This window comes from Sorex araneus, chromosome 1 (genome assembly GCF_027595985.1).
Source record: "Sorex araneus isolate mSorAra2 chromosome 1, mSorAra2.pri, whole genome shotgun sequence".
Lineage (NCBI taxonomy): Eukaryota > Metazoa > Chordata > Mammalia > Eulipotyphla > Soricidae > Sorex > Sorex araneus.
In genome coordinates, this window is record NC_073302.1 from 323,764,114 (window position 1) to 323,777,827 (window position 13,714).

At 44.9% G+C, this 13,714-nt stretch overlaps 1 protein-coding gene across 1 annotated transcript in view; it reads left to right on the top strand.

The window, feature by feature from the left end:
- Nucleotides 1-13,714, top strand: part of MTUS1 (microtubule associated scaffold protein 1) — a 179,646-nt gene that overhangs the window by 62,044 nt on the left and 103,888 nt on the right. The window contains exon 3 of the mRNA XM_004610331.3: nucleotides 3,405-3,600. Coding sequence (XP_004610388.3) covers nucleotides 3,405-3,600 — 196 coding nt within the window. The remainder of the gene's footprint in view (nucleotides 1-3,404; nucleotides 3,601-13,714) is intronic.

Consider the following 13,714-nt stretch of genomic DNA (forward strand, 5'->3'; position numbering starts at 1 on the left):
TATTCCGCTGGGCCCTTCCATATCAATATTTTTATGAGTGCTGCCACACAATCAGGACACACCATGTATTTTGTGACAACCCCCACCCCTGCCCTGGAACTGGAAGGAAATTTCTGCAGACCAGAGCCCAGTCCCTTACATATATTTTATTTGCTCTTCTCAGTGACAGCAGGTCATTGTTAGCCAAATGTGAAAGCTCCAAAGAGATTATTTAGAATGCACACATCCAGTAAGTAATAAAATATAGATGCAAACTTTGATTCCTGACTTGATCCAAGGCCCTTTCTGCTAGGTGCACTGCAGGCTTCAAAAATTGGTGTGCTCTTTGCTCTGAAAGGCAGAATGAATCTGATTTGTTAGATTCTCTTTTGGAAATCCATGAAAAGCCTAGTTTCCATTTCCCAAGAAGGTTTTGTCTGGGGCATTGTCCCTGCCAGTCCGTGTTAGCGGTTGGAGAGCTCTGCCAGTGTGGACACCACCACCTGCTTTTCCAGGCCCATATTATGGTGTTCATCAGTGTTCTTTTGGCATGGTTAGTGTTGATTTATCTTGCACATGAATATAGCTTCTCTCAGCATGACTTTCACATACCTTTACTAGAAACTGGCCATTTATAACTTATTTGACAGAGGGATCCTTGGTGAATATGCCCTTTGGAGGTTAAGAGTGTGAATATTGGAGTGAACAGTTGGTTTTGCATTACAGCTCTTGTTCACTGGCAAAAGTCACCTTGGGCAAGTTCTTTATGTATAAGAAGCTTAATTTCTCCTTATGTGATAGGAGATGCAAATGATAGCTCCCAGGGCTCGACTGTGTGCTTTGGGAACACTCAGAGGGTGCATACTGTGTGCTCTATCCAGTGCCACCTGCTGGGACGATAGAGAGGAGAAAGACACAGCCCTTGACTAAGCATGATGCCAAGTGCAGGGGTCAGATCAGAAGGTAAACCATGGGGATGTTCTGTATCTCCTGAGGACATCATAGCCTAGTCGTCACATGCTGTGTGGCAGGGGACAGAATGGAGCCTCGGTGCTCATGAAACAGGTTCCTCTCAGAGGGAACTTGAAGGGTGAAAAGGCAAGTGTGGGAGAGGAATTTTGGGTGGTGGGAATGACAAATGCAAAACGAAGCAGATTGTCTCACTTAAGAGACCCCTGCTATGGAGGGTGATGGGAGCTGGGGATGCAGCACAGTAGTTTACCCGCATCCACACCATTCCCCCAGGAAGGAATAAACTGGGGGCATGGCAGCGAGTGTCACATCCATAGGAGCACACTGTGCTGTGTTTACAAGTGCCAATGGGGGCTGGAGTGATAGGACAGCAGGTGGACTTTCACCTTGCATGTGGCTGACCCAGGTTCGATCCTTGGCACCCCATATGGTTCCCTGAGCCCTCCACAGGTGATCCCAGAGTGCAGTGCCAGGAGTAAGCCTGAGCACCACTGGGTGTGGCCCCCAAACCAAAACCAAACCAAAAAGATGAGCCAACTATTTGGAAAACAAAGGGAAGCACAACTGGCCCAGTTTTAAACTCTAGAGATTCCTTTCACGGGAAATTGGAAGAGGAATTTGAAACTGGTGAACCCAGAAAGGATATGGTTTCAGAAATTCTAGAAAGAAATGTAGGTTCTGCAGTGAGGTAGGAGAAAGAGGAGATAATGCCATCAAAGGAGTTGAGAAAGTAAGAGAGAAGGCATCTAGAAATCACTTTCATTTTTTATGACAAGTGCCTCTGATTACCTTGTGACAAATATGGGATGAGAGAAGTTTTTAGATAGATTGGTAGAATATTTTTAATTTAGAAATTGCTTATATCTTCTATAAGAGTATCAATCCATTGGGTTATTATGAGAAGACACACACATTTGGAACATAAGATGGGATTTTTTTTATAGTGTGAGTGATTTCTTGGTCAGTAAAATAACACTATGTATGTCTTTATATAGTTAGAGGTGCTGGAGGGGCACTAAATGGACAGGTATAGAAGGACACCAAATAGATGGGAATTTCACGGAGTACTGACTTGGACAATTGGACTTTGGGTGCCACAGTGCAAGGCTGATGTCCGAAAAGGTGGACAGGATGATCTTGGTATAGACAGATGGTGAGGAAAGAGAGCTGGACTAAGTTAAGAACCCTTGCAGAATTAGCATTTTAATGGAAAGCAACAATAGAAGCCAGAGAAGACCTAAGTATACAGGTAGAAAGAGGACCAGAAAAAAACTTTGTTGGAGAAACCAGAGGAAAATGGAGCCCCCAGAGTTGGTGGCCGTGTTGGGAACACCCTGGGGCTGGAACTGGAATTGAACTAGTGACACTGGTCACCTGGGGATAGCTTCACTTTATGAATGGAAAAGTCAGCCATTAAGAGTTTTGTTTCTTCCTAGTTAAAATCACTGTATTACTGTCATCCTGTTGCTCATCGATTTGCTCGAGCAAGCACTAGTAACATCTCCATTGTGAGACTTGTTACTGTTTTTTGGCATATCGAATACACCATAGGGAGCTTGCCAGGCTCTGCTGTGAGAGCGAGATACTCTCAGTAGCTTGCCGGGCTCTCTGAGAGGGGCGGAGGAATCGAACCCGGGACAGCCACATGCAAGGCGAATGCCTTACCCGCTCCAGCCCCATAGTTAAAATGAGAATCAAAATTTCCTTCTGGCATATATCACAGGGAAATTAGAAATTAGAAATTCATTCTCTTACTTAGCCAATAGGACTGGAGCAATAGCACAACCGGTAGGGCGTTTGCCTTGCATGCAGCCAACATGAATTCGATTCCTCCGTCCCTCCTGGAGAGCTCGGCAAGCTACCGAGAGTATCCTGCCCGCATGGAAGAGCCTGGCAAGCTACCCGTGGCATATTTGATATGTCAAAAACAGTAACAAGTCTCACAATGGAAACATTAACAGTGCCTGCTCGAGCAAATCGATGAACAACAAGTCAACAGTGCTACCAACAAGTGCTACTTAGCCAATGCTACAAGAAAGTAGTCTAGGGAAGCAGGCTCGAGAGCAGCATTCCCCAGCTGGGGAGGGGCCACAGGTGGAACTCTAAGTAGGGACCCTGGCATGAGGTTAAGGGGCCAACTGGGAACTGGAGGAGGCAAAGAAAGGAATCAAGGTCGGAACGGGGCCATGGTTGTTAGGCTTAAGCAAATACTGTTCCTCACTCATGTAGTCCAGTGTTTGGCCAAGATGGGTCCTGAAGGCTACTGGAACATCTGGAAGGGCAGTTAGAAGCTTTGGATGCAATTAGGGGGTGGTAGTCTATGGTTAGCTTAAACAGAGGAAGGTGTTTTGGGGGGTAGCCATAAGCAGGTTTTTTTGTTTGTTTTTACTGAAAGAAGGTGGTAGGTTAACTGAGTTTGGGAACCTCTGCTCTTATTTTGCCCTTCCCAACAGGGCGCTGCTCCAAAACCTGCTACCACCTCCGGGAGGAGTATATCCAAGCCTGACTCCTCCAGTCTGAGAAAAACGCCTGTTCCAAAAGCCAAAGCGGGGCCCGCTGTTTCCTGTTTGAGGCGGAACAGCGGCAGTCGTAACCTTAGTTCTGATGGAAGCCTGTCTTCGCAGAGGATCCGGCGTGTGTCCTCTCCTGGTAAGAATAAATGGACTCAGCTGGACACTCCAGCAGTGTAAGAATTACTCAAGTGAGAAACGAGACAGTTTTGGTTATGGCACTAACATAGACTAATGTGGTTTGCCTTTCTTTGACCAGCACCTTGTATGCTTGAGGAGAAGAGAAAAAGATGTCAAAGACACAGCCTTTATTTTTGAGCAGAGGAAAGACTAGTTGGGGGAAAGGGGAGGGAGAAATTACTTCCAAGCTTTTCAGAAGGATACACAAACATCCAATTTCTGCCTGTTATTATAAATTATTTCATTAAATTGTATTTAAACATGTGATGAAGTGCCAGTATTAGGTTTCTATATTGGGTGTTCAATATGCCCTTTGACATTTGAACAGATTTGTTTTGCTCTTGGATTTTACTAAGTGACAGATTACACATTTTCAGTCATTTTAGGAATATAGTTTAAATTTTTAAATGTGAAAAAATTTAAATGTGAAAAAAGTTGTTTTGTTCTTGGATTTTACAGATTGCACATTTTCAGTCATTTTAGGAGTATAGTTTAAATTTTTAAACTAATTGTATTAGTTTGCATTTTAAAAGTAGTAGGAGTGTTAAAGTCGCAGTAGATTTGTGAAATTTGAGCATTTTAGAAGCAGATGTTAAGTGCTTCTTAACTTCTAACTTCTTAACTTAAAATGTGCCAGATTTACAAATTTCTACTGGAAATCAAAACAGAAAATAAAGTCTGCTGGCTTCATGGGGACTCAAGACCCAAACACGCGCTGGCCCATGCAGCTCACTGGGTCAGTACCTCCCTGCATTTCAACAGAGAATCTTGAGAAAATTAAAGCAGGCAAGATGGATTTAAGAGTAATGTCCCTTATAAATGATCGAACGGCCTGAGAAAGTGCCTCCAGAATTATGTGTCCATATACATGAGAACATGTTATAGCAAGTAACAAAAACAAGCCAATTTCTAAGGCTCTCTTTACTGCTCCATCTTGCCTGTCAGCAATCTGAGTCTCTTTGGGGCCTTGGGGCTCAGCTGACTTCCTGAGGTGGGGTTCCCGCCTGTGGTTCTCTGGAGTGCAGGAGGCTCAAATCCCAGAAAGCCAAAGTGCTCATACTTAGAAAAAAAATTAGACCAAACTCCAGGATATATTTTATTGGATTGGTTAATTTGGGGGGGGATTGATTAAATATTATTATAATTTATGATTGTTATCTAGGTAAAGGGTAAAAGTAGCATTTCAGTTTATGGTATTGGTGTAGAGTCGCTGACGTTCCCTGATCCATCATCCCTGTCTCTGTGCCGCCTCCTCTAGTCTGACCTGCCCTACTTCCACCATCACACAGTGTTGGATTTTCAGCTGTGGTTTCCATGCATACTGTTACTCCCTTAGTCACTGCCCACATGTCCCAGACCCTCCCCACGAGCCCATGGAGCTTCAGTCAAACTCATCCTTCACTCATACCAGGATAAATTTTAGCAGATGGGCTATTTAAGGTAGGAAATCCATCTCATCTAGGAGTGATGCACTTTTGTAGGTACTCGTGACTGTATACCCTACAATGTCGTGTCTGGAACAGAGAATAGATTTCTGTTTAATTTTGATGAAAGATAGGGAGTCACTGAGCTCTTAATAGCTTGTATAAGTAACCTTGATAAACTGATTTATACATTCAGAGTTTTCAACCTGAGTTAAAAACTAAATTGTATTTCATCTGGTGGTTTTCCATCTAAATATAAAACATGTGTCAGTGTTCTTATCACTCTGGATAAGGACTGCATGTTCAAACTTGGGAAAGGAGCAAACACAGTAACTTCTCAGTATCTGTGTTGCAAACCATAATGCCCTGAAAGTGGGGGTGTGGGGGAGAGAGGGGGGAGAAAGGGAAAAAGAGGGCAGAGAGAAGGGGGAGAGGCGGGAGAGGAGGAGGAAAAGGGACACAGAGAGAAGAAAAGTGCCTGCCATAGAGGGAGGCTGGTGGTGGTGGAAACTGGGGACTTGGGTGGTGGAAAATGTACACTGGGGGAAGGGGGGTGTTGGAACCCAACCTTGAACAGCTTGTAACTGTGTATCTCATGGTGATTCAATTAAAAAAAAAATAATCCTTTTAAAGTAGGGAAAAAAATCATGTAAGAGAAACTTTATGGATTTGCATTTTTAATTTTAATGGTGGGCAGATAAATTTAACTATATCTTAAAAATTATTAGCACCTAATTTGGATAATGACAATTGCTGAGAGGTAGTGGTTATTTGGAGGGGGTGGGGCAAAGAGTTAAGTCACCTGAGAGTTAGAAGAGGAACAGAAAATCAAGGAGCCCAAACAAAGCACCTTCAGAGCCTGAAAGCTTGTTACTGTTCAGTGACCATACAATGATGTGCTTGTGCATTTGAAAACTGAGACCCAGTGGATGTCCCTGTACTCATACAGTTGCTCTCTCGAAAGGAAAACAGCAGGAATGTTCTTGCCGAATGGGTCTTTTCAATAAATCCGTTCAGAGAACTAAGTGGAAACCCAGATTTGGCACTGAAGTAGCCATAACACAGGTATGAGAAAAAATTGTAATTAAACCCAGTGGCACTCTTTGGTTTCACTTGTCAAAGTCAGAAAGTTTATAAGGAAACAGATCAGAAGTGACTCGAGCAAACTGGAGCCGCAATATCTTTACTTCTTTGGCAATAAGTGTGTTTGAACACTGTGAATGCAGATAAGAGAGGGAGGAAAACTAGTTCTAACAATTTGGATGCAAACAACAGCAGCTTAGAGTAGCTATTCACTAAGCTCGGGCTTGATTTTCATTATTTTCTTGTAAATTCATTTAGCTGTTACTAATAGCTCGTGGGGATCGGCCCTTTCTACAGCCAGGGAAGCCGTTAAAGGCCTGCACCTGCTTTCTGGGGGTTATGTGGCTGAAGGCGGGAAGGAGGGGTGCTTGCTCTCTGACCTCCATGACCCAGACTCAAGCAGAGCTCCTTAAACTCTCCCCCTCACGGCCCCTCTTTTTTCCAGTGGGGAAACTGTTTTTGATTTTTGACTATACCCCGTGGTGCTCAGGGTCTGTTCCTGGTCTGTGCTCAGGAGTGACACCTGGAGATGCTCCAGGGACCATGTGGGGTTCCCGGGCCTTTGAACTGGGGTAGGCAATATGCAAGGCAAATGCCTGAACTCATGTACCCTCTGCCCCCCTCCCAGAAACCTTTATGTCACCTCAGGTGGGTAAGTACATAAAAATAGGTAAAACAAATCAAGCACTTGCTGATAATAATAAATCATAAAGAATGTGTTTTAAAATGCCAAGATTTTTGGCAACCACCATGTTCAATTATGCAGCAAGGTCACAGCCAACACTTTCAGAAGCTGGATTTTTAAAAAAAATGCACTACTAATAGTGACCAGAGGTTTGGAAAAATTCTTTTTATGATTTAGAACTGGTGACATCTGTTTTCAGGTTCTTTCTTTTTTTTTTTTTTTTGGCTTTTTGGGTCACACCCAGCGATGCTCAGGGGTTACTCCTGGCTTTGCACTCAGGAATTACTCCTGGCGGTGCTTGGGGGACCATATGGGATGCCGGGGATCAAACCTGGGTTGGCCACGTGCAAGGCAAATGCCCTACCCGCTGTGCTATCGCTCTGGCCCCCTGTTTTCAGGTTCTTGACAGTGTTCCAGGAGGTCAGTGAACGGGAATGGCCCCTGGAAATGAACCCAGTGGAATAACTGCTTCGTACATCTTGGTGCTCAGATCAGGCCTCAGCATATACCCACCCGCCGCCGTCTCGGGCAGCCCGTGACTCTGAATGTGTGTGTGGGCTCACGTGAACACACACATTCCTACTTAATCCTACTCTTGGGCTGCCAGTGGCCAGCCAGGACAGAGTAGGATTAAGAAGGAGCACGGAAAACACAGCACTCCCTGCCACTGTTTCTCAGCCCTTTTCCGACCGTGACCCCTTCTGACCTGGTCCTTCCAGGCCCTACTGGTTGTCTCCCTGGGCCCCAGCTCTGGCTCTTCATTTGTATGATTTTCACAAGTCCCCCTTGGGGTCTCAAGAGAGCCACATGGCCCCAGCTACCATGTGGCCCAGCAGCCTTTGCCTACTTCGTGAAGGCAAAGCGTGTTTATCAGCGAGACCAGGACACCACCCAGTAGGCGGGAGAGGGTGCGGCCACGGCCCTAGGGCTGTGGGAGTTAGCGGGAGAAGAATGTTGGGGGCCGGTCTGATTATACCCCCAAGAAAGGCTCATGAAATCCTTTCTTTTTCTTCCAGACAAAGAGAAATAATAAGGGGGAAAGATTTGCTTTAATTTAGTTTATTGTGGGTTAATAATATAAATTCCCCTGGAACCAAGAGTACAGCCCTACTTGTAACAACTTGCCTGCCATTCATGACCGGGTTTTCTTCTTTCCTCCTAAGTTGTTTCCTTCCTAGTTGTTTCTGTAAACTGATCTTTCTTGTTTACTAGTGTCAGCGGGCATTTAAAATCTTTCCCATTTACTTTGGCTTCTAATTTGAAAGTTTAGAGACAGCAAAATTATGAGAACTTGATTTGTGTGCTTGACTAATATAAGTGAGTTATTAAAAATCAGAAATGGCATCTTAATTTATTTCAAAGCTAACCTCAGTGAGTTGGTGATAGATGTTCCTACATTTATATGTAATTAAAACTCTTCTCAAAGAATGGATCTCAAGGTTTGTTTCCGTAAAGATAATACAGTAGCATGTTTTGAGTGCTAAACACTGTTGCAAACTATTTACATAATCTCATTTAATTATCACAGTTCATGATCACATATCACTTTTTATGATGGTCCCATTCTACTGATGTGGAATTTGAGGTTTTGAAATCTGAAGTAACTTTCCCAGAGCTTCACAGTTAATTGGGGAGAAGCAGGAACTCCAGCCAGCCTGCGTGTGTTCATTTCCCCTGACATCCACACTCTGGTCCCCGCACACACACTCACTCAATAGTGCCTCCCCAGTGCCCTGCCTGCTCTTCTAAGTGCTGAGAATAAAGTTGTGCACAAAAGACCATGTCCTTGCTTTCCTGGAGCGTTACATTCCAGCGAGATGAATCCATTGAGACGGTGTCAGGTGTTGAGTGCTAAAAGGAAAAGCAGTGAAGGCGGTTCCCGCTCAAGTCAAGGTACTCAGGAACAGCCTTACAATGGGACATCAGCCAACGGCTTAAGGGGGAGAAGGGAGCATTCAGTGCTTGGGGACTGTGCACTGATGGACCTGGAGTGGGCCACTTAGCCCCCGTCCTAGCTCTCTGAGCCCAGGAAGGAAGCACTGGGGTTTATGATGCAAAGACTTTTAGGTAGAGGGAACAGTGAGTATAGAGAGGCCATAGGGAGGCAGGAAGGGCCAGGGAGAGGGGATGGAAGAGGAGATGAGGATGACCAAGCAAGGTCTTGGAGGCACCTGGGAGACAAGTGCATCTTGTCTTTTCTTCCTTAGCAACAATATCGCCTGTGTGTTCTTGATCATTTGGCAGCTACTGTGTGCTGTATTTTCTTTCTTTTCTTTTCAGGCACCCCTGGTTGACAATACTGCTAATGACAAGGTTTCATGCATAATACAATCTCTCACCACACCCTCCACCAGGGTGTCCATTTCCCTTCACCATTGTCCCAGAGTTCTGCCCTCCATCCCCTACACACACAAACGCTCGCGCACACACACACACACACACACACACACACACACACACACACACACACACACACACACTGCCATTACCTTCTGTTCTTCCCCTGGGGTAGCTTCCTTCAAAGTTCTGTTGCCTTTCGGTATTTGTTATTCCCCTACTATGTTTCTTTATATTCCTCAATTGAGAGAGTTCATTCTGGGTCTGTCCATCTCTAACTGCATTCATCTTGATACTCTTCGTATCTAACCATGTAGCAAGAAATTGCATGATTTTATCTTTTCTTACAGCTGAGTAATATTCTGTTGTGTATATGTACCATGGTTTCTTCTAGTCATCTATTCTTGGACACTTGAATTGTTTTTAGATTTTGGCTACTGTGAATAGTTTCCACTATATTTTCAATTACTTCAAGCAGAATGAGTTAAACTATGCTTACCATGTTACCATGTATGCTGTTAATTATCCAGATGGATGTGTTGAATGTCTGAAATGCACTGACTAGTCTATTTGATTGAGAGACACAATGAGTTCTGAGCCCTTTAATGAGTTTATGGGTTGGGGTGAGGTGGAAAAGGGCTGTTTAAGGAAGTGTGTGTGTGTGTGTGTTGGGGGGGAGGGTTAGCAGGGGTTGGACCTCATACATCCTACTGTGCTCAGGTATCTGTGATCATGGAGATGGGAGTGGATCATAGGCAGTGTCAGGGTAAAACTCCAGTCAGCACCTTACCTGCTATGCTCCGGTGCCTAAGGAAATTATTTAATCATCCACCTCCTACCCCCATACGTTTGAGAATTTACTTTTAAAAAACCAAGAAAACAATCTCCTATCCCTTAAAAAAAAAAATCAAAGAACTAATTGCATGAACTTGGATTTCCTGGAAAATCTGGACCACACAATTTTTAAAAATGTTTAATTTTTTTGGAGACCTCCTAAATACGCTCAGAGAGGCCAGAGGCCAGCAGTCCTCAGCCAACCAGTGCAAGGGCCGAGATGTAGACCTGCTCAGGCCATGTGGTGCCAGGGATCAACCCTGAAGCCCATGCGTATAAGGCATATACTCTTGGCCACTGAGAGGGCCTGAGCTCCCATTCAGAGTTTTAGAAGGGGGACCTGGAGAGATAGTACAGCAGGTAGGGTTCCTGCCTTACACGTGGCTGACCCAGGTTCAACGCCCAGCACCCCTTGTGACTAGGGTCCCCTGAGTAACACCAGGACTAATTCCTGAGTGTAGAGCCAAAGTAAGCCCTGAGCAGTTGTGGCCCTAAATTATTTATGATGGTTTATAATATTATGGAATTTAAGGGATTTAGCTCTTTACGGTTTATATTTTCCCATCCTAATCTCCAAATTTCTAGTGCTCTCCTGCCCCTAAAAGGATCCTGTGCTCATTTCTCTCATGTTCTTTTCCCTTCAATAACCACTACAGATTTCATCAAGTCTTGAAGTGACATTTGCGGGGGTTTTGCCCGTTCATTGCTTTACTTTGTCACTAAATATAAACTTTTCATTCTTCAAATTCCAGTTGGTTGTCCCAGCCCCACTGATACTCTACATTGAATATGCTGTTTTTTAGTTCTTTTCCTTTTTTTTTTTTTAGGTGGTGGTGTAGGGGCTACATGTTGCAGTGCTAAGGGGCTATTCGTGGCTCTGTCTCTATGCTCGGGAGATCCCTGGTGGTACTGAGGGTTTGAACCCGGGTTGTGGCCCCCTATACACAGCAATTGTTTGACCTTTTCGACCCTCTCTCGACCTTTGGACAGTGTGTCGGACCCCTGATACAGGGTGGCTGTTTTCTCCTGTCTGTCATTTCACTGAATTGTGAGCTCCACTACTCTTAAGCCCACTTGGCTACTTTTATGTTTGCCCGTGCTCATATACCAGCGTGCCTATTATAATACAACAGGTATTTTGTATGGAGCAGAGTTTGTTGACAATAAGGAGAGCCCCACAAACTCTGCCTAAGGGAAGACGGAAGAAATGCAATGACATTTGAAGTGACCTTTGTGCCAGACGAGTTTGCCAGCCATAGAAGCTGTGTGAACCTCATGAAAGGCTGTGGTGGTCCCAGAGACTGGGGTCAGCAAGCCCGAGCAGACTATGGTGGCATGAAAGATGGGCTTCAAGAGAGGTGAAGTCAGTCAGTTCAGCTATTCGAGACTAGAACTAGGAAACGTCTTACAAGTCTTTGGGAATAGAAGGAAAAGTGAATCTGTGAAACTTCCAGCAGGAGGGGCTGGTCGGCTGGTGGGTCCTGTTGATGGTGGATGACTCCAAGCATGTTGTCAGACTTTGTGTTTGGGGGACGAGGTACACATGAGTTCCTGGTACAAAAGAGAAGCAAAGAAGCAAGAATTAGTTTCCAGGAGGCAAATAAAGAGTTTCACTTGGTGCTTGTTGAACCTGAAGTGATTACAGATGGAAAAGTTACCTCCAGAGGGCATGGACTCAGTTGAAGCTAAGGTGGTAACGCTTGGTGTGTAGGGGGTTGGGAAGCCCATAGTGAAAGAGCCAATAGTGAGGTGAGGGTCAGGGCTGACAGCCAGGTGACAGGACCACTGGTTGTGTGCAATGCACAGGCAAATCTGTCCTTGGAACAGAGAAGGGAAAGCCAATGTATTAGATGCACTTGGAGCTCAGTCCTCCTCAGCCACCCCCACAGTGTTGAGTGAGAGTATCAGTGATGGGTTCTGGATGGACAACTTCTTTAATATTTTCCAACTCACTTTTATGAGGCTGGTGACAGCTTCCAAGTGTATTCATACACACTTTTATTGCTTTGTTTTTGAGCCATACCTGGCGGTGTTCAGGGATTACTTCAGGATCTATACCCAGGGATTGTTACTGATGGCACTCAGGGACCTGTGTGATGCCAACGAGCAACCCTGGGCTTCTCACATGGAGAGCCTGCACTTCACTCATTGAGCTAGATCTCTGCTGTCCCCAGATTTTATTGGTTTGCTTATTTGTGTGTTTATTTAAATATTTATTTGGGGGGATTGAGCTTGGGGGCTGTTCTGGCATTGGTGCTTGGGGGTCATCCCGGGCATGCTCAAGGGTACCATGTTTAGTGCCAGAGATTTGTATTCGGGTTGGCAGGATGCAAGGCCAACACCCTGTAATTCCTGTGCTCTATCCCCAGTCCTGGTTTGCTTATTTTTGTAACCTGAGAAAAGGCAGTAGACGTCAGCTGCTCTATTTGGGGTCTGTCTGGCTCTGCTCAAGAGCCTTGGCTACTGATGGTGCCAGGACGGTGCCCATGCCATCTTTTGCTCTTTTCCTGTGAGCAGTGCTCAGCATAAAGGCCATGTAAGCTCAGTTAAGATCAGTTATCAATTTGCTGAGGAGCTGATGAAGGCTCCTGGTCTTCATCTCTGGAAGCTTCCGAATGAATGTGGCCCCTCTGCATTTCTGCTTCCTTGCACCGCCAGGGCTGTGAGTAAGGAGGGGAGTTTTATTGACTCTCCATCAGGCGTCCTGTGAGCAGACATGCAGAGGCAGGCTCTGCGGGGATTGCCATGGGCTCTGTGCTTCTTTGCAGTCCAAGCTATCACACGAGCCTGACTCCGTGGGCTCTCCTTGTTTCTCAGCCCAATTAACTGCCCTCTGAAGACTCCGAGTGTTTTTGTTGTGACTCACGGCCCTGCTATGACTTTCTCTTTCAAGTGTACTTTGGATTTAAGCAAAAGGTGATTGTGATGCAGAGCCCAGCTGCTCGCATCCTACTCACATAAGCTTGTTTTGGCTAACTCCAGAATGAGAGTTATTGAATTTTGCAATATTTCAGTGTAGACTGCCGCTGAACCAGTGTTATAAAGAATAATGCGTTCACTTCCCAGTCTGAGGGTGTTCACTCTGAGTGTGATCCTCCCAACCCTGAGGAGCTGTGGGCTAAGACGTGGTTCTTGCCCTCAAGGTACTACCAGTCAAATAGGAAAGATGACAAATTCATCCCTCATCACTTTTTCCAATTAAAAAAATTTTTAAGAGCTGTGTAATTTCCACAGAGGATAAGATTAAAAATACCAGTGTTTGTCAGATTTTTTTTTTTTGCCAGGATGAAGCTGGTTTGATAGTTGAGACTCACCAGGATTGAATATCTCACTCTTGGCTTAATATTAATATTTTCTGCATTTAAGTTTTGCCCCTGAGGCCTCAAAAATAAAAATAGAAATATGTGTATTGACTTTTTATTTGTTTATTTTTTTGTGTCTTTCCTGGTGTATAGGAAAGAGAAACACAAAGGCAGTTAGGGTGGAGAGCAGAGAATGGGAAGACTGAGCTCCGTAAGAAGAGAGAAATGGGGAGACGGGCAGGGCAGACTGGCGATGGGCATCCATTGCCATGTGCCGGGCTGCATCGGTGTCTGGCTGTCAGTGAAGAGAAGAGGCCCGACAGCACACATCTGTCAGTGTCAAGGAAAGAATGAGGGGGACCTGCTCCAAAGCAGGGTAAACCTTACTCTTACCTCTTCAGAATACCA